General features: G+C 39.1%; 1 protein-coding gene across 2 annotated transcripts; it reads left to right on the top strand.

Moving 5' to 3' along the window:
- Positions 1 to 461: 461 nt before the first annotated feature.
- MEE5 (Ribosomal protein S5/Elongation factor G/III/V family protein) lies at positions 462 to 26,112 on the top strand. 2 transcript variants are annotated; one of them, XM_010246454.3, is made up of 11 exons: positions 462 to 599; positions 744 to 1,503; positions 17,364 to 17,432; positions 17,567 to 18,760; positions 18,889 to 18,987; positions 19,090 to 19,248; positions 20,284 to 20,369; positions 20,458 to 20,656; positions 24,430 to 24,540; positions 25,374 to 25,580; positions 25,703 to 26,112. In XM_010246454.3, the coding sequence occupies exons 2-11, from the start codon at positions 757 to 759 to the stop codon at positions 25,799 to 25,801; spliced, it is 2,970 nt and encodes a 989-aa protein (XP_010244756.1). In that variant the 5' UTR covers positions 462 to 599; positions 744 to 756; the 3' UTR covers positions 25,802 to 26,112. The 2 variants fall into 2 exon arrangements, with proteins under 2 accessions (XP_010244756.1, XP_010244757.1); XM_010246455.3 differs by having other exon boundaries at positions 485 to 599; positions 750 to 1,503.
- Positions 26,113 to 26,636: the final 524 nt, after the last annotated feature.

Raw genomic sequence — 26,636 nt, 5'->3', positions numbered from 1 at the left:
TCTTTGGATCAAACATAAATAGTCGGATCAGTCAGTGCAAAGTTCATTCGAACAACCTATATTGAGAATATCTAGTACTTGTGTAATGGAAAGATATTTCCGATATAAAAGATTATTCCAACGGTACTGAAGCCGAACTCTCCGCACGCCCAACAGTCCATCCCATCCGTGTATTGGGGACATTTCTTTGACTAAAATATACGAGATATTCTCAATGTGCCTGTGGGGCGTCAATCTGATATCCTAATAAAAATAAAAAAAATTCCCATGCATCCTTCAATCGCGACCTTGGAGTCCGAAGGAGGGCAAAAGAGATACTGATCTAACGGTCTATATCAATCGCCACCAAGTTTTTTCGCTGCGCTCTGTGATGCCCATCTCAAGGTGGCAAAAGTGATACTGATCAAACGGTCGATATCAATGCAGGTCGATTCGATGTATTCCGGTTTATACATCATGACTTCATGAGCCGAATTTTAGGTCGGTCTGAAAGTTAACCAAAAAGCCCTCTCTAAACCCAGACGCAGCTCCACTCCCGCTCTTGTCCTCTTTGACATCTTCGCTCTCCCAGCTCCCAATCTCCCGTCTCCACTATCCAGGTGCGCTCCGCTTCTCTTCCTTTCCTTTTTCTGCAATTTCCATTTTTTTTTTCATCTCCAGCTCCAAACACAAATGAACAGAGAATTCTGAAACAACTAAATCAGAACCCTAACTTCGCATTTCTTAATATTCATCCTTTGCAGTTTCAGATTCGCCATGGACGATAGCTTGTATGACGAGTTTGGCAACTACATAGGACCCGACATCGTGTCCGACCAAGAGAGCGAAGGGGAGGATGAAGACGAAGACCTCCCGGACAAACCCGGGGAAGAAAGGGACGCCTCCGATGAGGATGACGCCACCGCAGCTGGTATCTCCGGGTGGATAACTGCGTCTAATGATGTCGACATGGATAACCAAATTGTACTTGCCGAGGACAAGAAGTATTACCCTACTGCCGAGGAGGTGTACGGTGAGGATGTCGAGACTCTGGTTATGGATGAAGATGAACAGCCATTGGAACAGTCTATAATTAAGCCTGTTAGGAATATTAAGTTTGAGTTGGGTGTGAAGGATTCGTCGACTTATGTGTCGACGCAGTTCCTTTTGGGTCTCATGTCGAATCCGGCGCTGGTTAGGAATGTTGCACTCGTGGGGCATTTGCAGCATGGGAAGACTCTTTTCATGGACATGTTGATTGAGCAGACTCATCACATTTCTACTTTTGATCCGAACAGTGAGAAGCACATGAGGTACACGGACACAAGAATTGATGAGCAAGAGAGGAAGATTTCCATCAAGGCGGTGCCTATGTCGCTTGTTCTTGAAGATAGTAATTCTAAATCCTATCTATGTAATATTATGGATACCCCTGGCCATGTCAATTTCTCTGATGAGATGACTGCCGCACTCAGACTTGCTGATGGTGCTGTGTTGATTGTTGATGCTGCTGAGGGAGTAATGGTAAGTTCCTTATCATTTTCTACTTTTAGACCGTTTTCAATCTTCAAGGTGCGTGAAAATGCCTTTTTTTTCGACTTATAACTTTTTTTCTTTTTCTGGTTGCTTCGTATTATCTTTACTGGGCCCCAAACCCTGGTTTTGTTTGCTCTCTAGCTTTGAATTTGATGATTTGTTCACTGGAGAGCAATATTATTTACGTCTAAATTATGTTTGGCAAGTAAAAACAAGAACAAATGCATCAAACGCAATGAGGTAAAAAAAACAAGAATCTCCCTTTCCAATGCTTGGGCAAGGCGTCTGTCATGGAATTTATACTAAAAACTGAAGTGTTTGACATGGGCACGGAACCCATTTTGAAGGGTCTGCAACAACACACACAACCATCTTACAATTAGAAGTAGCAACCCTGTTTTGACCGACTCTAAGTTATCAACTATAGCACTGGTAGACCTAAGTATCCACTAGAATGGGATATTAAGAAACTTCCCAAAATAGGCTCATTACAAGCTTGATATGAATTTCTAGTAAGAAATCATCTTCTAAAATAGTACCTACCATTACCCAAAACTAATAAAGCTACAATTCAAAATTCAAATAACCAAAAAAATAGAATAATCTTGTTACATACTCATTGGTTTGGTTTTCTGTAAATTGGTAATAACTTTCTAAGTTCATGTCTGAATTGGGCGATCTTGGGTCTGTTGGATAGGTTGTCAAATAACTTGTTCAACGACACCATTGTCAAGCCAATAGAGCATCTTTATATTGAACAAGAAAGGAGGTCAAGATTTGACACCCTAACTTTTGTCCACGTGATAAAACAAGACTGTTTTGTCAACTTTCAGCTTTAAGCTCAAGTAGTTGACCTATGCAATGTTTCAAAAGCGAGAGCAGAGAGGTGTAATAAAACACAAGGGGCTTCTAGTGCCTAAGGTGCAAGGTGCAAGGAGAGGTATTACAAACACTTTTTTAAACGTCAATACATATAAAATATATTTTTTTTGAAGAAGGCAAAGCAAATTTTATTAGAACAGAACCAGATTACAGAATACAAGAGGCCCTAAAACCATAAAACCGGGGACCAAGAAGCCAGAAAATAATACAGTTAGAAACTGCCTGCAATCAGCTGGGCTCCCAAAACCCTTGGTTGAACCGTTGAAACCCCTAAAGCAACAGCATTCCAAGAGATTAGTTTTCCAACAGTACAGGACAACAGTTGATCCACAGTGTTGTGTTTATCCTGGAAAATTCTTTTGTTTCTTCCAGCCCAAATGGTGCTAATTACAGTCGCAGGAATTGAGAACAGTTGCAGGCATGGTTCAAGATAGCTGCCTAGAGGAGAAGTGGTTCCAGATTTTACTGGAGATGGGACAATGCAGAAATAGGTGGTTGCTGTCTTCCTCCCCTTGGTTACTGGCAGACAAGAATAATCCTGCAGCTGCATACCTCTCCTCTCCAGATTCTTCTCGATAAGGCACTTATCCCGAGCCACAGCCCAGATCAAAGCATTAAGCTTTGAAGGGACAGTCTGGTTCCAGACTTTATCAGCAGGGAAATCAGCACCTTGATCAGTTGAAAGGATCCTGGCAAATGAAGTAACAAAAAACAGGTCATCTTTGCTCCAAGATCAAATCCAAGAATCTTCTTGTGATAAATCCAGAGACTGAGTAGATAACATCTCTGACAGCCCTGAGACTTGATCTAGTTCCCAGTCTTGGAAATGCCTTCTGAGAGAGGGGCCCCAAAGACAAGTGTTGTCTCTAATCTCTTAGCAGTCAGCAACCATGGCTTATTGGTTTTCTGCCATTTGGAACAGCTGAGGGAACACCCCGACAAGGGGTCTATTAGTGCACCACACATCCTTCTAGAACCTAATCCTCCGGTCATTCCCCAACTTTACCAAAAGACCATTAGTCAATAAAGGGAAGACTTCCATGATTTTCTTCCAACTCGAGCACCCAAGAGAGATCAAGGAATTGGTAGTAATCCAGTCCCCATTGTCTGGATTGTACTTGGCTGCAATTAATCTCCTCCACCAGCTTCCTCTTTCTCTGCCAAATCTCCAAATCCATTTCCCCAAAAGAGCCTTATTGAAGACCTTTATTTTTCTAATCCCTAGTCCACCTTTGTCTTTTGGAGCACAAACTCGATCCTAGCTAACCAAGTGAATTTTCTTGTCTTCTTCCCACCATTTCCATAAAAAATCCCTCTGCAATCTTTCCACTCCTTGGGCTACTTTTCTTGGCATTGGGAAAAGAGACAGAAGATAGGAAGGAAGATTTGATAATGCACTCTTGAGTAGAGTAATTCTTCCCCCCAAAGTAAGATATTTGGCCTTCCAACATGCCGGTTTCCTTTCTAACCTATCCACCACCGGCTCCCAAATCAGAGATGAGGTACATTAAAGTGTTTTAAAAGCGCAAGGCGCAAAAAAGGCACAGGGGCCAATTTGTGCCCGAGGCGTAAGGCGCAAGGCGAGGCGTGAAAAAGCCGCATAGAATTTTCAGGAAATGTAAAAAAAAAAAATGAAAAAATACATAAAAATTAAAAAAAATCAGAAAAAATACAAAAACAATACAATCTAAATTTCCACGAGTTGAGAGTTAAGATATGAGTATGACAATGCAATCTAAAGTTCTAATTTCTATTCTAAAGTCTAAAGTCTAAGCTCTAAAGTATAAACTATAAAGTTCTAAATACTGATAAAAAAACTATAAAGTTCTAAACAATTAAATACTTACAATAACATACTAAGTTAGTTACTAATAACTAAGAGTTAGTCTAAGTGTCTAACATAGTATCAATTATCAAATTCAAACAATCAAACTATCAATGGTTCAAATAATGAAATAAAAATAATCATATTATTCAAATATTAAAAGATGTTAAAGCAATGTCACTGTCACCAATGTGCTTTTATAATACAAATAATTTAAATATCATGATTCATGGATAAGATAAGATACAAAAATACAAATATAAAAGAAGTTAAAAAGACACTTACCTCTCTAAGTGTCCAAGTCCAAGTCCCCACTCTCCATGGTGTTAAAGTTAAACAATTAAGCCTCAAATCTCAGTAGTCAATAGTCAATACTCAATACCACTTATGACTTAGCTACTTATCACAGTCACTAAATCTGAAATCACTACATCTAATCTAATATCTAGTAAGTAAAATCAGTAAATTCACACATGAGACAAATTCACATTCACGTCTCTTGATGGTTGATCAAGATTCAAGATCAATAGTCAATATTAACAAAAAACAAGTATGGAATATGGATAAAAAAACACGTCAGACTCAACCTTAAACAAAACAAACAAAAAAAGAGTAGATCTTCATTCTTCAAGCCTTTAAAAAAAAACACAAGTCACCTATTCACTCTTCATTTCCATAATCTTCTTCCTCATCATCTTCTTCATTTGGAAGTTCAACTTCATCATCCTCTTCATTAGAATTATAGTCTCCCAACTCCTCTTCCGATTCTTCTTCCTCAAATTCTTCATCTTCCAAACGAAGTTGAGAACTTGAACCCCCTATAGACCTTCTTGCATTGGCTGATGTTGTTGCTCTTGCATGAGAGGTTGAAGCTACACTTGAACCTCTATTTCTTGTGGTCCTTATTGGCTCTTCGACTCTCGAAGCAAGAGCCACATCTCCCCATGTTAAAGAATCATCGTCAAATACCAAATCATTTTCAGCTCCACCATCTTCACGTGCCATCTCCCCTAATAACCATTCGTTACTTTCATCTATATCTTTCAAAGATATAGGGTCAGTGACACTACGTGAATCAAAGTTCTCTTTAAGCAATTGATTGAACTTAATGAAGACTAAGTCATTCAAGCGCTTTTGATCCAACTGATTCCTTTTTTTGGTATGGATCTGCATAAATTCATAAAACATAAGATTGATTAATAAAGATAAGTTTAAAAACTAAAAGTATCAACATAAGTGAAGTTTTAATTACATGCTCAAATACACTCCAATTTCTCTCACATCCAGATGCACTGCATGTCAAACTAAGAACTTTGATTGTAATCTTTTGTAGCCAAAACACCATATGAAACCCACCAATCAGCTGTAAAAAATTAAATAATAACAAAATATTAATTAAATTTTTATTTAAATACATAAAAAATACTAAATAATTAAATAAACAAACTATTAAGTCAATGTTACTTACCCGGTGCTTTCACCTTTCTTTGCCAAATAGCCATATCAAGACCAAAAACACCCTCTGCATTTTTATATTTGTTTATCTCATCAATGATTGCATTGATCTTGTTTCTGTCCTTTTCAAACAATTCAATTACTTTATAAAGCCCGGTGATGATTTCTTCATCTGAATCAATCCCTTCAGCATCATCATAGTAAAACTTTGGATTTAAATAAAAGCCTGCTGCATGCAATGGTTAGTGGAGTTGACCCTCTCACCTCTTTTCAATGATTTCAAAAATGTGTTTTATATTTTTCCTCATGTCCACCAAATGCACTTGTAATGGCTTCCTTTGCCCTATCCATGGCTTCATAAATGTAACCCATTGAAGGCTTGTTCCCACGGTCCACCAATCTCAAGACCCGCACAAGTGGACTACACACCTTAAGTGTGAAGACGACGTTGTTCCAAAAAGTGGGCATCATCACCGTCTCCGCTACCCTTTTCCCCTTTATTTCCTTCACCCACTTGCTTTCATTCCAATCCTTTGAATTAAAAAGATCTCTCAAGTTCTTCTGTTGTTTATAAATGCTCTGCAGAGTGAGAAAGGAAGTGGCAAAGTGGGTCTTTGCTGGCCGGATTCACTCTCTCTGGTTTGTGTACTTCCTCATTAAATTTAACAACCCCGGATGATTATAAATATATCCTGCAAGTGCAATAGCCCTTTCAATTGTTTTACTTATAACTGGCAACTTTCAATATCTTCCAAAATCAAATCCAGACAGTGAGTACACACGGGGTCCAAGTTAAATGAGGGTGTTTTGCCATCAAATATTTCCCTAAAGGCAATAACACAATAAAATAATCAAACACGTGTAAATTGAAAAGTTAAAGACTACAAAAAATAATAACAAATAACAATAAAGAAATTATAAAAGTAAAAAAACTTACCAGCTAAAACATAGTTTGAAGCATTGTCTGTGATCACTTGAAGAACATTTTTTGCCCCTATTTTCTCCACCATCTTGTCAAATAATAAAAACAACTTGTCAGTTGTTTTCACCTCATTTGAAGCATCAATCTTTAAACATGGTCCCAGCACGACTATGGACCAAAAAGTTTATGAGGGTCCTATCTTTTCTGTTCGTCCACCCATCAGACATTAAAGAACAGCCCCACTTTTCCCACATCTCCTTGTGGTGTTGCAATAATGTCTTTGTGTGTTTCACTTCTTTTTTCAAAAGAGGAACTTGCATCTCATAATAACTTGGGGGTTTGTATCCCAGCCCATATTGTTCAACTGCCTCCAACATTGCCTCAAAACATTTTAAACGAATGGTATTTAAGGGAATACCTGCTTGATAGAACCATCTAGCAACGCGTATAGAAACTTGTTCTCTTGCCTCTTTGTTATATGCATCACTAATGGTTGTTTGCTTTAATCTCTTCTGCTCTTTTCTCATTTCCACAACTTGTTCTGGGCTAGGTGTAGAAATAAATCTATCCATGGGGCCCCTTTGTCGTTTTATAGGTGGTGGCCTATTGGGTTTAGAAGTTGATTCCTCAGTCATAGACCCCAAAGGCCTAGTCTTTGAAGTTGCATTTACACCACTACCAGATCTCCCTTGGCCACTAGCTCCAAGTATGTGAACATCATCTCCCAAATCATCTTCATCTCCAATCATATTCTCAAAGTCATCAAAATCTAAAATGCGAGTGCCCTCTTTTTCCCCACTCATACTTTCTTTCACAGATATTTTTTTTTTGTTCATATAAGCCAAGATCTCTTCTCTAACATCTTTAGGACATTTAGTGCAAGCTTTTGTATTCTTCCTGCCACCAATGATGTGTTCCTTGGCTCTATAAATTCCCCCATTAGTAATTTTTCCACAAAAATTACATGTCACTGCATTGGTATTCTTGGGATCTTGCAAGTGACAATATTTCCAAGCTGGATCCCTTCTACTTCCTTGAGTTCCTTGGCTTTCCTCCTGACTGGCACTCACATCAGCCATTTCTTATGAAATATTCTTGCACGGAACTACAAAACACTGATGATAAAATTAAAATAAATCAGTAGAAGAAATAAATAAATAATGTGTAAAATGATGAAATTAATGGAAATAGGAAACCAGTGGAAATTAAAAAAAAAAAAAAGAAAGAAAGAAATACAGCAGGGAGGAAGAAGAAGAAGAAGGAGGCTATTTTCAGTGCAAACAGCAACTGTGGAAGAAATAAAAATAAAGTGGAAGTGTGGAATTGTGAAAGAAAAAAAACACAGAATCAAGTTCTTGTGAAGCCCACAGTTCTTTGTGAAATAGGAAATCAAATACTCCAACTGTGCTGCTTTTGATGAATAATACTGATAAAAAGTTATATGAAAAGGCTGTATGCTGTTTATTCTTTTTTAGAAAAATTCAATGTTACAGTGAAGAAGATGAAGGGGCGTAGCCCCTGTTTTTGGTGCAAACACAGTGAAAAAGAAGAAGGGACTCCACCCCTGTTTTTTGGTACAAACACAGTGAAGAAGAAGAAGGGGCGGAGCCCCTGTTCTCGGTTTAAAACAGCAATGGAAAAAAAATAAAAAAATGAATAAGGAAGAAAGAGATAGAGGGGCGGAGCCCCTGTTTTTGGTGCAAACACAGTGAAAAAGAAGGGGCTCCTTCCCTGTTTTTCGGTTTAAAACAGCAATGAAAAAAAAAAATAAAACAAAGAATAAGGAAGAAAGAGGAGGAGGGGTGGAGCCCCTGTTTTTTGGCGCAAACCAGAGAGCAAAAAACAAAAAAAAAAGTAAATAAGCAACGAAGAAGACGAAAGGGCGGAGCCACTGTTTTCGGTTTAGAACAGCAATGAAAAAAAAACAATGAAATGAATCAATGATGATTATGGAAGAAAGAGGAGGAGGGGCGGAGCCCCTGTTTTTGGCGCAAACCAGAGAGCAAAAAAGAAAAAAAAAGTAAATACACAATGAAGAAAACGAACTGGAAAAACACAAACGAACTGGAAGAAGAAGAAGGCTAGGGCGGAGCCCCTGTTTCACAATCCAAAACAGTTCTGGAAGAAGAAGAAGAGGAGGAGGAGGAGGAGGAGAATATCTATTTTCGATTGAATATGGCAATAGTATGCTGCTGTTCCTCCTGGAGTTCGACCATGCAATTGCTGTTCTTCCTGAGTTCCTTCCTCTTCCAGCCTTTTGAAGAAAACGGTTCGTATCCCTCCTTTTTTTCTTGTTTTAGGAAGTTTTTTTGATACTTTCCCCTCTATTTTTTATTATTTTTACTATATGATATACAATAGGTTTAAAAAAATAAAAGAACAACACTTTTTATAGATGCTAATGATAATCTATTAAACAAAACTATACAAACATTTGAAAACTGTGACAAGGCGCTCGCCTGGGCCGCCTGGCGCCTGACCTAAGGCGCACGCCTAGGCACTATGGTGAGCGCTTGCGTGAGGTGCATGCGCCTTAGCCTGGGCGAGGCGCAAGGCCTGGAATGCACCTTGCCTCTGCGCCTAGGTGCGCCTGAGGTGCGACTTTTAAAATACTCTCCTAGAGGGAGACCAAGATAAGTAGTTGGAAGGAAACCAACTTGGCAGGCAAGCGCCTCTGCCAAGTTTTCTATATTTTCCACCAATCCCACTGGAATTAACCTGTTCTTGACCCAGTTGACTTTCAAGCTTGAGACTACTTCAAACCAGCACAACACCCCAAGAAGCACACCCAATTGCTCCAAGTTAGCATCAATGAAGCATAGGGTATCATCAGCAAATTGAAGCAACTACACCTTTTATCCACTCGGAGTCGCTTCAAAACCTTGCCAAAGGTCCTCCTCTCCCACCCTACTCACAAAGGCAGAAAGAACCTCCGTCACACAAATGAATAGAAGAGGAGAGAGAGGGTCTCCTTGCTGAAGACCTCTAGAACTCTTGAAGAAGCCAGCCAACTAACCATCAACCAAGACTGAAAGTTTTGGAGAAGGGGTGCATGCTTCAATCCAAGTACTCCACTTTTACCCAAAATTCATTCTTTACAGTACAAAATCCAAGCATCTCCAATTCAAGTGATCATAGGCCTTTTTCAAGTCTAAGTTGCATAGCAGCCCAGGTTTTCCTTTTCTTTTCCTTGAATCAATTAGTTCATTTGCCACTAGAACACTGTCCAGCATTTGTCTTTCTGGCACAAAAGCAAATTGATTCTTGGTTATCGCCGAGTTTAGGACCTTCTTCATTCTTTCAGCCAGAACTTTGGCCAGGATTTTATAGAAGCTGTTCAATAAGCTTATAGGTCTGAAATACCTCATATTTGTAGCTCCTTCCACCTTTGGAATCAGAGATATGAAAGTAGCATTCAAACTTCTCTCAAGGGCAACATTAGAATGGAACTCGTGAAACACTTTAAGAAGGTCCACTTTAATTACCTCCCAACACTTCTTATAAAAAATGTTTGTGAGACCATCCGTCCCTGGTGACTTATCCACTTCCAGTTTTTTTAATCACTTGCCACACTTCTTCCTCTAAAAATGGAGCTTCTAACTCTCTTTGTTGTGCTGCTGATAATTTATTAAAAGGCAGATCTAGTGGGAGAGGTCTCCTTTTCCATCTCTCCTTGAACAGATTTGAGAAGTAGCGGGTTGCTATGTTTTTTAATTCAGTCCAAGATTCACCCACATGGCCTTCAAACTCCAATTTTTCAATATGATTGATTCTTTTCCTTATCAAGTACCAGCTTTGCTTTAGACCTTTTCTTCCTATCTTCTTCAAGTAATGGATCATTCTCCTCGGCCAAGTCTATTTCTTTGATTAGGTCAAGGCACTTTTTCTTTTCAGATTCAGACTGATCTCTTAAATTCCTGCTTCCAAGATTTAAGAAAATCTTTAATTGAACTTAACTTCTTTGCCAAGATATAAGAGCTAGAACCCTCATAGTTTAATTCTGTCCGCTTTGAAGAAAGTAGAGGCACTAAGTTCTCTTCTTCGAACCAAGCATTCTCCATCTTGAAAGGACATTTTTTGGAACCCTGACCTCCACAACTCAGCTGAATTGGAGTATGATCAGAAACAAGCCTCGGAAGGGCCACTTGCTTCACTTGCTGATAGGTATCCTCCCAATCCGGCAAGATTAAAAATCTGTCAAGTTTAACCAGAGCTGGGTTCTCTTGATTGTTTGTCCAGGTGTATTGCCCTCCTAAGAGAGGCAGATCAATTAAGTCAAACTGGTTAATAAAGTCCGCAAACCTTCTCATATCCCTAGTTGTCCGAGTTTCTCCCTTTCTGTCCCCCATGAACCTGACAACATTAAAGTCACCTCCCAAGCCAAGACACAATGAAATGCTGAGCCCCCTTCTAGCATTTGTTAAATCCTCCCAAAGTCTCTCCCTATCTGAGCTGACTATCAGACCATACACTTTGGTGAATTGCCTTTGAGTGCCTTCTTCAAACTCCAAAATTATAGATATTGAATATTCCCCTACTTGAGAAGAAATTAACTTACATTTTTGCCTGTCCCATAAAATTAGTAAACCACCAGCTGAACCTCTGGTCAGCTTGCTCACTCATCTTACTTGACCTTGCCCCCATATGCTTCTTACCACCCCTGCCTCCACATATTCCAGCTTTGTCTCTTGGAAGAAGATTACATCTGACTTCAACCTACTCAGGAAGCCACACACCACCATCCTCCTCCTTCCTGAACCCAACCCCCTCACATTCCAAGAAATAATTTTCAGATCCATAAGACAGAGAGCTCTCCAAAACCCCCTAGACCTTCTTCTTCCCCCTCCCCCTTTTGACACACCCTCCCCTTTTCCCACATTGTCATTTAGACCCCAAGACAGCCTCATCATTTCCCTGTTTTTCCTTACCCCCGAATTCCCATTTTTTGCAAGTAATTTTCCTCTCTTCCAGACATCTTTTTTCAATGCTTTCCAGGTATCTTATTGTCTCTTCCTCCAAACCCTCTATTGAAACCCCCAGGAATTTTCCCAATCCCAAGTTCCCAACAGTTTTGACATAACCTAGTTTGAGGTTTCCGCCACCTTGTTACCTTTATCTTCTCTTCTCCCATCCCCTTCCCCTTTTTCCTTTGCTTTTGAAAGAGCATCTTGATCACAGTTCCTTCCCTCTTCCCTTCGTTACCCATACGCCCGAGAAATTGCGTGAGCCTCAACATCTTCCAGCCCTTGGGTTAGAGGGACCCCAACTTCTAGAATAGACCTGTTCATGGGCCGGGTTGGGCTTTCACTCTATATTAACAGATTTTTCTAAGGCCCGAGCCCGAGCTCGGCTCGACCATCGGGCCTACAACTTGGTTCCGACCCCGACCCTCATTAAAAGCCCGAAGCTCGGGCCTGGGCCCGAGCCCGAAATTTAGCCCATACTGTTACTACTGCTGAAGCGACTGAATAGAGAGAGAGATTATAAAGAAAAGAATAAAAAATGTATATTAAATTATGAATATATATTTCAATAAATATTATATTATTTATATAATATATAAAATACATACTATATATTTTATAAAATATATAATGCTGAGTCGGGCCAGGCTTTTTTGACAAATCCCGAGCCCGGCCCGAAACACAGTCGGGCTTACTGTGTTAGGCCCGAGGCCAGGCCCGTAGGCCTAATTACATGACCAAGCCCGACTGGGGTGTAGGCTGGGCCGGGCCGGGCCATCGGGCTACCCGACCCATGAACAGGTCTATTCTAGAATAGCCAAGGGGTAGCCTTTGTCACCTCTACCTCAGGATTTTGGAACAGAGAGAGGGTTAGGATCCTGTTTTCTCCCACATCATGAGGGGTAGGAACAACAGTTGATGAGTTACCTGAGCCTGTCGACATCGGGGAGGAAAATTTCGATTGCTGTGCTCTTGGCGGAGTCTGGATAGGTTTCGGTCACAATCTGTTCTGGCTATCTCTTTTTTTCGAGGCCTGACCATGGGTTCTCTTATCATTGTTGATTGGTTGGGGAGGAGCCAAGAGCTAGTTTGGGCCTTCCGTCAGACAGGGTCGGTCTTCTCTTTGGTTAAGATAGGTCGGATTCGGGTTACCCTACAACCGGTTCCGATTCGGATGGTCTCGGTTCTCTGGGACCGAGTTAAGTGTGTTCGAACCATCCTTTTCCAAGGCTATCCTTTCCCCAAAATCTCCAACTTCTTTTAGTCTCACCCCTTCATTGTTTAATTTTTCTCTTATTCCACCCCACCCCCCACTTATAGCTCCAACTGGTAGCAGCTGAAGGTCCTTAAGGCATTCTAATAAAGTTTTCTTTAACCATTCTTTAGAGGGATCTTCTTTCCCCAATTTGAAATTTGAAAGAGGGGACACCTTCAAAGAACCCACTCTGTCACACTCCAAGATCGGACGGTTCTCCAGAGTATTCTTCATCTCACCCCACATGACAAACGAGGCAACTTCCCTGTCACAAGCCCTGAACACGGGTTGTCTTCCAGCTCCAGCCTCACCAATAAAAGCACCTTCCTCTCCAATCTCTAGCATCGGTCTTCCCCCAGAGCTGTCCATCTCATCTTGGATCAAAACCACTGTCTCTCCCATAACTGAATTGCCCCCTAAAAACCTTTCTCTTTCCTCCCTCTCCCTCTTTTCTTTTAGGCTCACCTTCTGTCTCTTCTCCTGTCAAAGCCACACCTAGCAAGAAAAATCACCTGCAACTCTTTCTAACCTCTCCGTAATCACCCCTCCAGCCTTGACTTTCATTCTCACCCGTTACACGTCTTCAGCTCTTCCACAGAATCGCCTGTTCCCAGAAAACCCCCACACAAATTGCCAATCCCTTAAATCATGCTCGGGCACCATAGAGGGAGTGGGAGCCCAAAGACTCTTGACCAGATCTCCTTTGGGTTGTTTGAGCTGTTTAGCTTTTCCGGTAGCAGACTCGCCGCCGTTTCCATCTACTAATCCAGGGCCAGTATGTTCCGGCTGATATACTAAGGTCCATTCAAGAGGACCCACTCTGCCTCGTCCTCCGAAGGGAAGATGAAAAGGTAGCAGTCCTCGATTAATTTCTTGACTCTCAACCATCCCACCGCTCTCCAACTTCCTGTCGCCCACACTTCAAACTCTTCTACTGGGATATTCCAGTCCAAACATTCCACCAGGCACCTTTGCAAGAAGAGCTTTCTCGCCTGTACACCTTCAATTGCTGTTTCCAGGAATGATCTAGCTCCCGAACTTTTTAAGGAAGTTTCCCCAAAACTTGGCCATGCTTCCACCCCCCATCTTCTTCCTACTCCTAACTCCTCCGCCTACACGAGCTAGGTTATACCGTGCTTCCACCCCCATCTTCTTTCTACTCTTCCCTTTTCCCACATCCTCGTTCTCACCACTCCACTCCAACCAGATTCAAAACATCCTTAACCACCTACAAGAATGCAGCATAAGAATTTGAAGAATGCAGTATACTACTGAGCCCAATTGCAGTTTACTTAGATCCAAGTTTTAGTCAATACATAAAAAATATGAAAGCATGGGTTTCCAAAAATAAAAAGTTAAATGTTTTAAAAAGCTTGTTAGCTCAAATCAAATATGTAAGCATGGCATCTAAAACAAATTCAAAGTGAAAGTGAAAGAAAATGGATGTGGGTTGTACCAAAGTGCTTCAAGCACTCAACAATTTAAGCATGTCAAACTCTCAATGTGTTTGTCAGTCTCTTAGTTTCTTTACTTTAAGTAGCCAGTATGATTTTAAGATGTTATATGCTCTTAATCCTAGGAGGTTGGGGCCTTCATGAAGGCAGGGTCGGTCTTGTTTACAATAAAAACTTCTCCTAGTGCTTCAACTTCTGACTACTGATGCCTTTATCTCTACAGATGGATGGGTTTTGTACTTTCTATGCTATGATCATCTTTCTTAGGAATCAAAACACTATTATATACAACTTGATCCTTGTTATGACTGTTACAACCATCACCAGAATCTAAGATCTTATTTCTTGTAAGCCCTTGTAATTTTAACAATTGTGCCATTCCGTCTGATTGAGCTTTCACAACTTTTAGGACACTTACAAATATGTAATAAGCAATACTTTCCAAGGCTAGTTACTAGTGGTGTCCTCCAATGGCACGGACAGGCTACAATGTAAACACATGTTGCAGCTAATACTGTAACAAGAAAAGATTAATATGTTACATCTCTAGGCATTGGGAATAGTATGAAGACCCTTCATGTTTTTTGGTTCAAGATTGGGGGGTGTGATGGATAAAGGAGGAAGAATTCTTCTAGATTGTAATGTCTTGAAGTAGGAAAAAAATTTCTACATACTGAAGTACTTGGCCTAAGAATCCTACACATTTTGGAAAAGAGATGGCTTTTCTAAAATAAGTAAGTAGGATATTATTTGGAAACCTTAAATAGGAGATTCATTGACTGTGACAAAAATACTTATTAAAAAAATATAATTAATACCCATGTTAACTAGTAACATAAAGAGTTCTCTTTATATTGAAAAGAAAAAATGTGTTTGTAATGAAAAGTAATGTGAATCCCCATATGGTAGGGGTAAGACATGGATGATGAAAAATAATGTGAATAGGAATCTCATGAGAGGGGAGAGACTGAGAGTAAATAAAGAAGGTCTAATTAGAAGTGGGACCTTCCTGAAGGATCTTTATTTGAAATATGTTTGAGTGAATTTTCTTTTTCGTTAAGCACAATTAAATTCCAATAAACTCTTAAGATGGGCAAATGAGTAAAGTGGTATTTGGAGGGTTGGAACTTAAAGCTTTTGATAACATCTTATTTATTTACCATTATAAACTTTATTATTTTCATTAATATCATTAATATCTATGTAGGGATGTCACATGCAGGGAAAATGGAATTGATGCCTTTGCATGCCTCTATACTTTAATTCCTAGTGGTATTCCTCATATATTGAGGAATGTAACCTGCTACTGTAGATGTTGAATTTCCTTACCATAAGCTCATGGGAGGAGGTATTTCTATCTTTCATCAACTTTTGCCAATTTTTGATATCTTTTGAAGGGCTACACAACCGCCGGGGGGGGGGGTAGCCTATCCCCCAACCCAGGTGCAGGTGGGACTTGATCCCTAGTCTCCGCTACCACCAGCAGGAGACCTTACCAACCAGCTGGTTGGCACCTTGCTCAACTTTTTTCCAATTAATGCATTTTGATCTTGAAATGATAGAAAAAGATGGGGAAAAAGTCAAAATCGAGATGCAGATTTACTGACCTTCATATAACATGCTAATTCCATATATATTACATTGAGTTTGTTGTCATGAGAAAGTATGCATTGCAGGTTTTACTGCCCGTCATATGTTGGCTAAGTACATCAGCACAATAACTGACTCAACAATCAAAACATGAAGCAGAAAAAATGTTAGTTAATAGGAGAATTGGACCACTTTTATTTGTAAAAGAATGGCTGGTTTTCACATGATTAACTGCTTAAGGAGTTGTCAAAATCGTAGGTTTATAATATGGTTCACGATTCAAATTGCGAGTCCCTAGGGTTTCAATTCAAATCTTACGTTTGAATCATTTTCTGCTTATATCTATGATTACTCTTTGAATCATATGATTCAATTTGTGAATCTTACATTTTATGTGATTCATGGAAATCAAATTAATTTAATTGAGACCTAGTTATGCATTTTATTTTGCTTCTTTTATTTTCTTCAAGGGGCCTTTGTTTAAAAAGTACTACTAGAATATGATTTATTTAGGTTTTTATGATCTATTTAGAAACCTTATTGAGTTTGTTTTTGACCATCTGTATGTTTTCTTTTTTCTTTTTTCTTTTTATCAGCAATTCCATCATCTGTATCTTAAATAGCCATTTTATGTAAATTAAAGGGGTGCAGTTGGAGTGGGTTTAGGGTGAGGTTTGTTAAAATTTGAATGGGTTTGACCCAGAAACGTGGGCCCGATGCAGCATAAATTCTTCAAATTCAGTACCCAGCTTTCATCCCCAGTAGTTTAGTTGACTTTTCAAGTAAAAATTGATTGTGTCATCTTATGCTTTTAGCGAATGGTAAACTCTATTGTATTAAGTACATATATGTTTTATAGAGATTTAAAATGGGGTAAAATCACCTCTCTATATATTTAAGTTTTTAGCACATCTATTTTCAATTTTTGGCAAACTTAGAGAAATGGAAATAATCTTATGATTTATGATAATAATCGTAATTTAATTTGATTTAAGTCATTTAACATGTTTACAATTTATGATATGATTATTACGATTTTGAGAATATAACCAGACTACCCCTCCCATGACCACAGGTAGCTGGGATCATCATTTGGTAATGGTCTTTTACTACAGACTGTCTATGCATATTATAAGCAATATGATATAGTTTTCTTATTATTTTGATGGATAACAGTAACTTTATTGATTAAATACGAAAAAATTAAGTGTACAATACTATTAGTCAAACCAGAGTTGGGTCATGGGTGACAGGCCACCTAGTCCTTGTACTTCAATATACTAAAGCTGTGCCCAATGCATTCTCTCCCACCTGACACCTTATTCAGCTAACAAATCATCAGTACAATTGGCTGATTTTACCCAGCAAAATTTAGAAGTTAGATCTCTTGCCAATTGATTTATTTACCTTGCATAATTCCTGTATTGTAATCAAGTTCGGTTGCTTGCATGATTCCATGAATATGATAATCTGTATGATATATTTTGCTTATTTGATGCAGGTAAACACAGAAAGGGCAATACGTCATGCAATCCAAGAACGGCTTCCTATAGTTGTTGTAATCAATAAGGTATTTTTTTTTTCTTTTCAATCTTTTTACATGCAAATCTTTCAACTTTATACAGCTTTGACATTTTCCTCAAAGCAGTATTCTTCCATATGTACTTATGTAGTTATCTGGTATTCTGGTTTGCCTATTTACAGGTTGACCGGCTGATAACAGAACTTAAATTACCACCAAAGGATGCATACCATAAATTAAGGCATACAATAGAAGTAATCAATAACCACATATCTGCTGCCTCATCAACTGCAGGAGGTGTTCAAACCGTTGATCCTGCTGCTGGAAATGTTTGTTTTGCAAGTTCAAGTGCTGGTTGGTCCTTCACTTTGCAATCATTTGCCAAGCTTTATGTTAAGCTCCATGGAATTCCATTTGATGCTAATAAGTTTGCAACCCGTCTTTGGGGTGATATGTACTATCATCCTGATGAAAGGGTCTTCAAGAGGAAACCCCCTGTAAATGGAGGAGAAAGATCATTTGTGCAGTTTATCCTTGAGCCTCTCTACAAAATCTATAGTCAGGTGATAGGAGAACACAGGAAGAGTGTGGAGGCAACTCTTTCAGAACTTGGTGTAACTCTTAGCAATGCAGCATACCGATTAAATGTTAGGCCTTTGCTATGGTTGGCTTGTAGTTCAGTTTTTGGGTCTGCCACAGGCTTCACTGACATGCTGGTTAACCACATTCCTTCAGCCAAGGGTGCTGCAGCGAGGAAGGTAGAGCACATATATACAGGTCCTCGAGATTCTTCAATATACCAGGCTATGGAAGATTGTGACCCTTCAGGTCCACTGATGATTAATGTGACAAAACTTTACCCAAAGTCGGATTGTAGTGTATTTGATGCTTTTGGTAGAGTTTACAGCGGTGAGATTCAGACCGGCCAGACCATACGTGTACTGGGAGAAGGTTATTCACCTGATGATGAGGAGGATATGACCATAAAAGAAGTGACAAAGTTGTGGGTTTATCAATCTCGTTATCGCATACCCATAAGCAAAGCTCCTCCTGGGTCTTGGGTACTAATAGAGGGTGTTGATGCTTCGATTATGAAGACTGCTACACTTTGCAATGTGGATTATGATGAAGATGTGTATATTTTTCGACCTCTTCGTTTCAATACCCTCCCTGTTGTCAAGACAGCAACTGAGCCTTTGAATCCAAGTGAGTTACCCAAGATGGTGGAAGGTCTCCGAAAGATCAGTAAGAGCTACCCTCTAGCAATTACCAAAGTTGAGGAGTCAGGTGAACATACTATTTTAGGTACTGGGGAGTTATACTTGGATTCTATAATGAAGGACCTTAGGGAGCTCTATTCTGAAGTGGAAGTCAAGGTCTGCTTGCTCACATTTCCTTCCCTTTTCTATTTTAATAATTATAATTCTTCTATCATATTTTATTAAGCTTATGCTTGTCTTCTGCTGTACGTTTCAAGATGCTTGACATATATCTGTTGATGTAGGTGGCAGATCCTGTTGTTTCATTTTGCGAAACAGTCGTGGAGTCGTCATCAATGAAATGTTTTGCTGAAACACCCAACAAGAAGAATAAAATAACCATGGTAATGAAGTGCCTATTGCTTTCTTTTTTGACCCAGTGGCGAGTGGTAGTTGCACACGGTTATTGGGCATTATTTGGTTAACTTGTTGCTTTTGTGTTTTAGATTGCAGAACCTTTGGAGAAAGGACTTGCAGAAGATATTGAGAATGGTGTTGTAAGCATTGATTGGCCTCGAAAGAGACTTGGTGATTTCTTCCAGACAAAATATGATTGGGATTTGCTTGCAGCACGGTCTATCTGGGCATTTGGGCCTGATAAACAGGTAATATAAATCCTATTTATGGTAGCTGACAACTATCTAGTTATGAAGGAAGGCATATACTTATTGCTTTTTTTTTGTTGGGATGGTTTTATGGTATTTTAAAATAAAAGAGGCATGGGTTCTCCTGTCCACCTAAATTGTACAGAAAAAAAACCAGTTCTACTTATACTTTGGTACATGGAAGGATGCCAAGGGTTGAGTATAAAAATCATAGCATGGGGACATCATGGTTATGCATGAATACTAAATCTCATAACTAATTTAATTTTTAGGGATGTCATAAAAGTAAGAAAATGAATAAAAAATTTGTAAAATAAGGATATTCTGTTCTCATGACACCTTATCTAAGTCTCTGTTTGCAGTACAAATACATACCAGTTTTAGATTTGCATGCATTTGATTATAACTATGATTTGCTTCATTGGCAGTGCAAATTTTCCGTCCCCAAAATCAATGCAAAATTTACACATCCTTCCTCCTACCTTCTGATATAAATTGGGGGAATCACATCTTTTACTCTAGTTTTACTCCTTGCAAATAAGCAAAACAGAGTAAAACCTGACACAAAAATAGGCTGGAATTTCCAGTCAGCCCATTTGCACTGCAACCAAATGGAGCCTAAGAGTGGCAATTTCTAATTTTTTCGGAGCATCATTAGCATGCTATATGAGAAAATTCCCAAGATACTTGGAAGAAGCAAATTGTTGGCAACTTGGCATTTAGTATCTTAATGGATGTGCTATTTTTCATGGCACCTTATCTAGGACTGCCAATTGTTAACATTGTTGGATGTTAGTTTTGAGGTTCCTTGTATAACAGGAAAGGCTATTACAGCTAATAATGCCAGGGCGATACATAACTAAGCCTCTGTTAGATCTGCAGATTTCATACATTTGATTAAATCATATGTGCAATTTTGTATGAATAAGATCAGCCTTTTTTACTGATCAAAACTCAAATTTCTCTCTCTCTCTCTCTCATTTGGTCAATGTTGTATACATAATACTTATTTGATTGATAATAATGTGTATGCAGGGACCTAACATCCTATTAGATGATACCCTCCCTAGTGAAGTTGACAAGAATTTGCTGAATGCTGTAAAGGATTCTATTGTTCAGGGGTAAAATATACTGGTCCTTCTTTCCTCTATCATGGTATGATGTTTAGTTTCTCATATGCATTCATGTTAATCACTTAATCCTGAACAGGTTCCAATGGGGTGCCCGAGAAGGACCCCTCTGTGATGAGCCAATCAGAAATGTAAAATTCAAAATTGTTGATGCAAGGGTTGCTCCAGAGCCTTTGCATCGTGGCACTGGTCAGATCATTCCTACAGCCCGACGGGTGGCCTACTCAGCTTTTCTCATGGCAACACCACGGCTTATGGAACCTGTATACTATGTAGAGGTAAATATTGTTCAGTGGTGCAACAACAAAGAGAAACCATATATATAAAATGGAAAATGATGGGGTGATAGTACTGTCTTACCAAGGAATGACAACATGCCTTGTAGGAAATGGATGTATTAACTACAATTGGTACAAATGGATGTATAATATGTGTATTTATGCTATTTTTAATTAATAAAATTGATGGTTACTCATCTAAAAAAAGATGTATTAACTACTGGCTTAATAAGTTAGTCCAATCCAAAAAGAAAATTGCATTGCGAAAAAGAAACTTCTATTTTGTTAATTATCCATCATGAAAACCTTTAGGGCTTTGTCTATCACTGTATTGAAAAATGGACATGCTGACAGGTCATTGGCAGTTTGGCACTGTACCTAAAGTATGGTATGCTTGTAAGTTGTATCTATAATTTGGTTTTAAGAATGCTGTCCTCCATCTCTGTGCAGTGCTTGGCTGTAATGGGGCGCTGTTGTACTATGTCCATTAGTTGACTCGGCAATAAAATTTGCCTTCACTTTTTCAGAAAAAGAGGTGGTCATTGGTGTCGGAGAAGGGTGCTAACTAAACTCTTTAAGTTATCCCCCCTTCCCCCCTTGCTCTTTCATTTGGAATGAGTTTCTCCAATCTCCATTTGCTCTATTTCCCCATCTTTTGCTCTTTTTACAAATAGATAACTTTTTTAAAAGAAAAACAGAGAATAAAAAGATTGAAGTTGGAGAACATGGCATGGAGCAAATACCCAAAAGAACAGATAACATATAGAAAGGTTCTATATAACATCTTTTGTTAAATTCCATGGAATTCAAAGAATCCTTTCCAACAACATTTCTGTCCTTGAATTTCAGAATCAGGGAAACAAAAACCCATATCTGCTCTTGCCTCCAAAACTTCCTTTCCTTGCTATTATTTTTTTTTGAAGAAAGTTAAAGTATGTTGTATTAAAAATAAAAATAGTGTATGGTCCTCTGTACAATGAGATGCTGTACACGCATAAACCCTTTTAGGACCTCAGAAAAGGTTCACTCTCAAAAGAAATAAAAATAGTTTATGCTATACATGCATAAACATTCAGTGCTTGATCATTGAAGGGGACTCGGAGGTGGTAATTAGGTGGTTGAAGGAAGACAGCAATGGTTTGTCGAGCTACAGAAATGAAAAGAAAAAATTTAAATGGCTGAGTAGTGATATTGAGGTGAAGTACAGTTGGGTGAGGAGAAGTGCTAATTCCATGGCTGATGGGTTAGCTAAGCAAGGGGTGCTTAAGGATTCTTTGTTTTGGGCCACTTTTTAGCTTTCATTCTTGTTCTCTGTTGTGGGGGAGTTAAGATATTTTACCTCCCCTCTCTTGTACTCAAAGTTTCACAATTTTAATAATCTAATAAAACATTCTGTTATTGATAAAAAAAAGGTTCACTCTCAAAAAAGCAGAAAAAGTGCCAACATTAATATAGACAACTGATTTCCAAGTTCCTTAACTACCAAATTGACCACCTCTGCTTTAGAAGATGTTTTGTGCGCAAAGATTTTGCTATTTCTCTCAAACCATATAGCCCACAGAATTGCCACAAGGATGGTTGACTGGCACACTTCCCCTTTCTTGGATGTTCCTAGAATCTGTCATTCTTCAAAAAGTGCTTTCAAAGTATTCGGGAAGCACTGACTTAAGTTTAATGCCCTGATAACTGGTTCCAAACAGCTGCGCTGAAGTTGCACTGTAAAAACAAATGACTTGAAGTCTTGACATCCAGATTGCAAAGGGGCCGTAACCTTTCTCAAAAAAGGGGGGGGGGCATATTAAATCTGATACATTGAATCCCTTCTTCAGTAACATTTCTTTGGTAAGGCACTTCTCCCATGTTATCACCCAAGCAAAGAACTTTACTTTTGATGGGAACTGCGGATCCCCTTATAGCCTTACTTGGAATTGCTCCCTGGGCACAAACTAAGCTCTTTTAAAAGGATTTGACAGTAAGGTCACCAAAGTGAGTCCACTTCCATCATCTTTGATCTTGAGATTGCAAGTTTAGCTGCTGGTTCTGAAGTGTGGGCAGGAGACCAACCACCCTTTCAAGCTCCCAGTTATTAAAACTCCTTCTGAAAGAGGGGGTCCAAACATTTCTTTTGCCATCTCTTGTATATATGTTTCCGAAACCAAGGCCATTTTGTTTTCTGCTATATTGAATAGGGATGGGAATGCGTCCTTTAGTGCTCTGTTCCTGCACTCAGGGTCAAACCAGAATCTCAATCTCCTATCATCTCCAATCTTGAACCGTTAGACCTTTGCTGAAACGTAGAAAATCTTTGGATATTCTCTTCAACACACCACATCCATAAGGCATTGGTTCTCTGCTTTCCATCTATTGCTTCTGATCCCATATTTCTCAATTCCCAGCTATTGTTTTCCTTCATAGTTCATTGGGCTCTTTAGAGAACCTTCAAAACTATCTGCTCAGTAGTGCTGTCTTGAAGTTTTTTTACCTTCCTAATTCTCATTCCCTCGTAGGCGATTGGCTCGCAGATCTGGATCTGGTCCCAGTTCACCAGATGCTATTTGGAAGAATCTTTCCAACCAGACCACAGAAAATCTCTCATCTTCTTTTCCATTTTTTTCTGCTACCTCCGAAGGAATTGGATACTTGGACATGTAGTAGGCTGGGAGGCTTGCCAACACACTCCTGATGAGTGCGACTTTTCCTCCTTTGGAGAGGTACCTTGTTTTCCAAGTAGCTAACTTCGCATTCCTCCTCTCTAGGATTGGGTGCCACATGACCTTTGAAGTACATTTTGCTTCTTTGGGGTGGTATCTTTCCTTGCTATTAATGATCTTTCCATTCCTCTTCCCAAATCCCCTAAAATATGCAGGAGGAGTGGATTATATTAGTTTCCCCCAATATGACGTGCTCTGATCTGGGTTAAGATATGATTATATCAGCTTCCTATATCTAATTTCCTTAGGGATTGGTTGCCAATATGTGAAGAAAACATCTTATTCAATCTTCCATGCTGGCATTTAGTGCTTCAAACACCTTGAGCCTCTATAGTCAAGCTCAGCTCAGCTCAACTGAACTAGCCTTGTCCCAAGTCCCAACTATATGAGGTTGGCTACATGAACCCTGTTCTTTTATTCTGCTCTGTTCAGTGCCAAATTCCTTGTTAATTTATGGACCTTCAACATATTCTTACAACAGTTCATGCTTTTTTTGGTCTGCCTAAAGCACTTCTATACCCTTCAACTTGTAAAGATCACTTCTCTCTGGTGCTGTTGATGATCCTGCACATAACCAGCCCATCATGATCTGGCACTAAAATCAAGTTTAAGTCATGAAAATTGTGTTGCTTCACTCAAATGTCATGTCTTCCAAATTGTTGGCTTATGTAGAATGTTGGTTTCAGCTTATGAGCATATGCATGAAAAATTGCATTTTGATTTGAAAACCAACGAAACAATACGTAATGGTTACCTTAGGCAGTTCTTCATACTGCCTGAAATCAAGGTCTTGTGGAAGCTGCTACAATGCTGACCTGAAATCAAGGTCTACGAAACATCAAGGAAGCAAGTGTTGATGAAGAAGCTTTTTATGAGAAGCATGCAGTCCAAGTTCTTTGGTTTCTCTCTCCTGTGTGGTCAGATTATTTGCTTATTTTATGCTTATGGGCAAACAGCCATGTCATCCCATCAACATTCACTAGAAAATTACCAAATGTAAAATTAATTGAGTTATCCTTTGTCATTGATGACTTACGTGAGATTATATGCATTTTCTATCAGATACAAACTCCAATAGACTGTGTCTCTGCAATCTACACTGTGCTGTCTCGTCGGCGTGGGCATGTTACAGCTGATGTTCCTCAGCCAGGCACCCCAGCTTATATTGTGAAGGTATGGTTATATAAATGTACTTCCATTATCTTAAGATTGTTATTTATTAGTAAATGCTAGTTTGAAGTATTTTTAGTATGATGCTTGATTTCAAAACTCTAGGGATTACTCAAAGACAGTTGTGGGATGGTTAAATAATGACAGCCTTGGTAAATGGCAGCACCAAGTCCAAAATCCTTTAGGAATTTGGTAGTGGAATGGAAATGGATTTGTAGATTTGCAAATGCTTTGGCTGATTCACTAGGCAGACTAGGTGTTAGTAGGGAAAATCCCTATTGGGGGGCAATCAACTAGTATCAGCATGTACAAATACCATGTTGAGTAGATAGCATTGCTAGCCCTATTAAGCATATATGCTTTTACTATATTTAACATTTTTATACTCTTAACTACTAACTAATAAAAGTTTGGTAATGAAACAAAATACTATTCTAAAGAAGGATGGATTTTGGAAAGTATGTTGGCCTATTAAACTACATAAATTACAATTTAAAGTACCCAAATAAGATGGTACACTCCTAATGTAGTTTATATATGTGATTCTGCCAACTTAAGCCACATGGAAGCTTTTGATCTCTTTTTGAATGTGTAATGCTTGGTTTTGTTGTGCTTAGTTCTGAACCATGAAACCGTGTTGGTTTTCCACATGTTATTAAACAATAGGAGTTATTTGTCTACAAAAATGTTGATATAGTGTAGGGCTAGTGCACTCAACTGCCATGATTGATTTTTTTCCCATTTTCTTTCTTTTTGCAAGTTTGGTACAATTTTTTTTTTTGATCAGTAAGTTTGGTACAGTTACAGTATGGTGTTTCTGTATATCTGTATTCCAGGCATTTCTACCAGTTATAGAATCATTTGGCTTCGAGACAGACTTGAGGTACCATACTCAAGGGCAAGCGTTCTGCCTTTCCGTATTTGATCATTGGGCCATAGTTCCTGGAGACCCCCTTGACAAGAGCATAGTGTTGCGGCCTCTTGAACCTGCACCTATTCAGCACCTTGCTCGTGAGTTCATGGTGAAGACAAGGCGTCGGAAGGTAAAGTGTTTTATAGTAAAACAATATGGTTCCTTTTCTCTGCTGTCTCTTGAATCTAGTAGTGGATAGTGATCACCCCAAACTCCCCAAGTGATCTTCATTAAATGACATATTCTTCACAGGGCATGAGTGAGGACGTGAGCATCAACAAATTCTTCGATGAAGCCATGATGCAAGAGCTTGCTCAACAGGCAGCTGACCTTCATCAGCAAATGATTTAATGTAGGCAACAAGATGCGAACATGAATACCTTCTAAGTGGAAGCCATGGTGGTGAAGCTAACCGGCCAGGTGCTAAACCACATCAGAAGATCACGCAAATCTGCGCCTGGTTGGAAGGATGCACTCAGCACTCCCCTGTTTCAACTTACATACTTGTTTTAAGTAAATACTTGTATCAGCACATGGCTCTTAAATCTAAATATGAATCAACCCATGAAATAGTATAAGATTCACTCATTGATCATGGAACCCTTGGAACAGAAATCAACATCTGAAGACAATAAAATTTCTTATGGGCTACTACTGCACAATCACAATTTCTTATTGGTTGATTATAGCCAATCATGAAGCCATGTCAGTCTGATAGGTGGGACCTGCGTGTAGTTGCTTCAAAATATAGCAGTGCGTCAGTGCCCCATCAAGATTGTTAATTTTCGAAATAAAAAAATCAAGATTGTTATAGAAGAAAGAGCGGATCACCAATTCACCATTATCAGCATAATGGTCTCGCCATAAGAGGGTTAGGTTAATCTCAAGACAGCCCTGTTGGCCCAAAACAACCTCAAGAGCCCACTTTGCAGTTGATATGAAATCAGATCTGGTGATGCAAACAAATAAATATCTTCTTCTTAAAAAAGACAAGGAATGATGGTGGAAGTACCAAGGCAAAGATGATGCCAGTCAGAAGTGGAGAACCATGGTTTTCTGATAATGGGTATATGCCTACTCCAAACCGAATAATTATCGCTTCTTTTTCCTCTAGTTGGAGGGAATAATTATCTGCTTCCACTAGAAATCTAGAATATTTGATCAAGCAGCACCCTTGCCATTCGCC

The sequence above is a fragment of the Nelumbo nucifera genome, chromosome 8 (genome assembly GCF_055504915.1).
Source record: "Nelumbo nucifera cultivar China Antique chromosome 8, China Antique-T2T, whole genome shotgun sequence".
NCBI lineage: Eukaryota > Viridiplantae > Streptophyta > Magnoliopsida > Proteales > Nelumbonaceae > Nelumbo > Nelumbo nucifera.
Note: the sequence above shows the minus strand (reverse complement) of the source record. Positions and strands in the feature narration are given on the sequence as shown.

Bases quoted from the DNA above. Each gene is read 5' to 3' on its own strand.
- MEE5 (XM_010246454.3), top strand. From the start codon at position 757: ATGGACGATAGCTTGTATGACGAGTTTGGCAACTACATAGGACCCGAC. The intron at 20,370-20,457 runs GTAAAATATACT...AATCCTGAACAG, and splicing joins AAGGATTCTATTGTTCAGGG to GTTCCAATGGGGTGCCCGAG. The intron at 25,581-25,702 runs GTAAAGTGTTTT...TATTCTTCACAG, and splicing joins TGAAGACAAGGCGTCGGAAG to GGCATGAGTGAGGACGTGAG.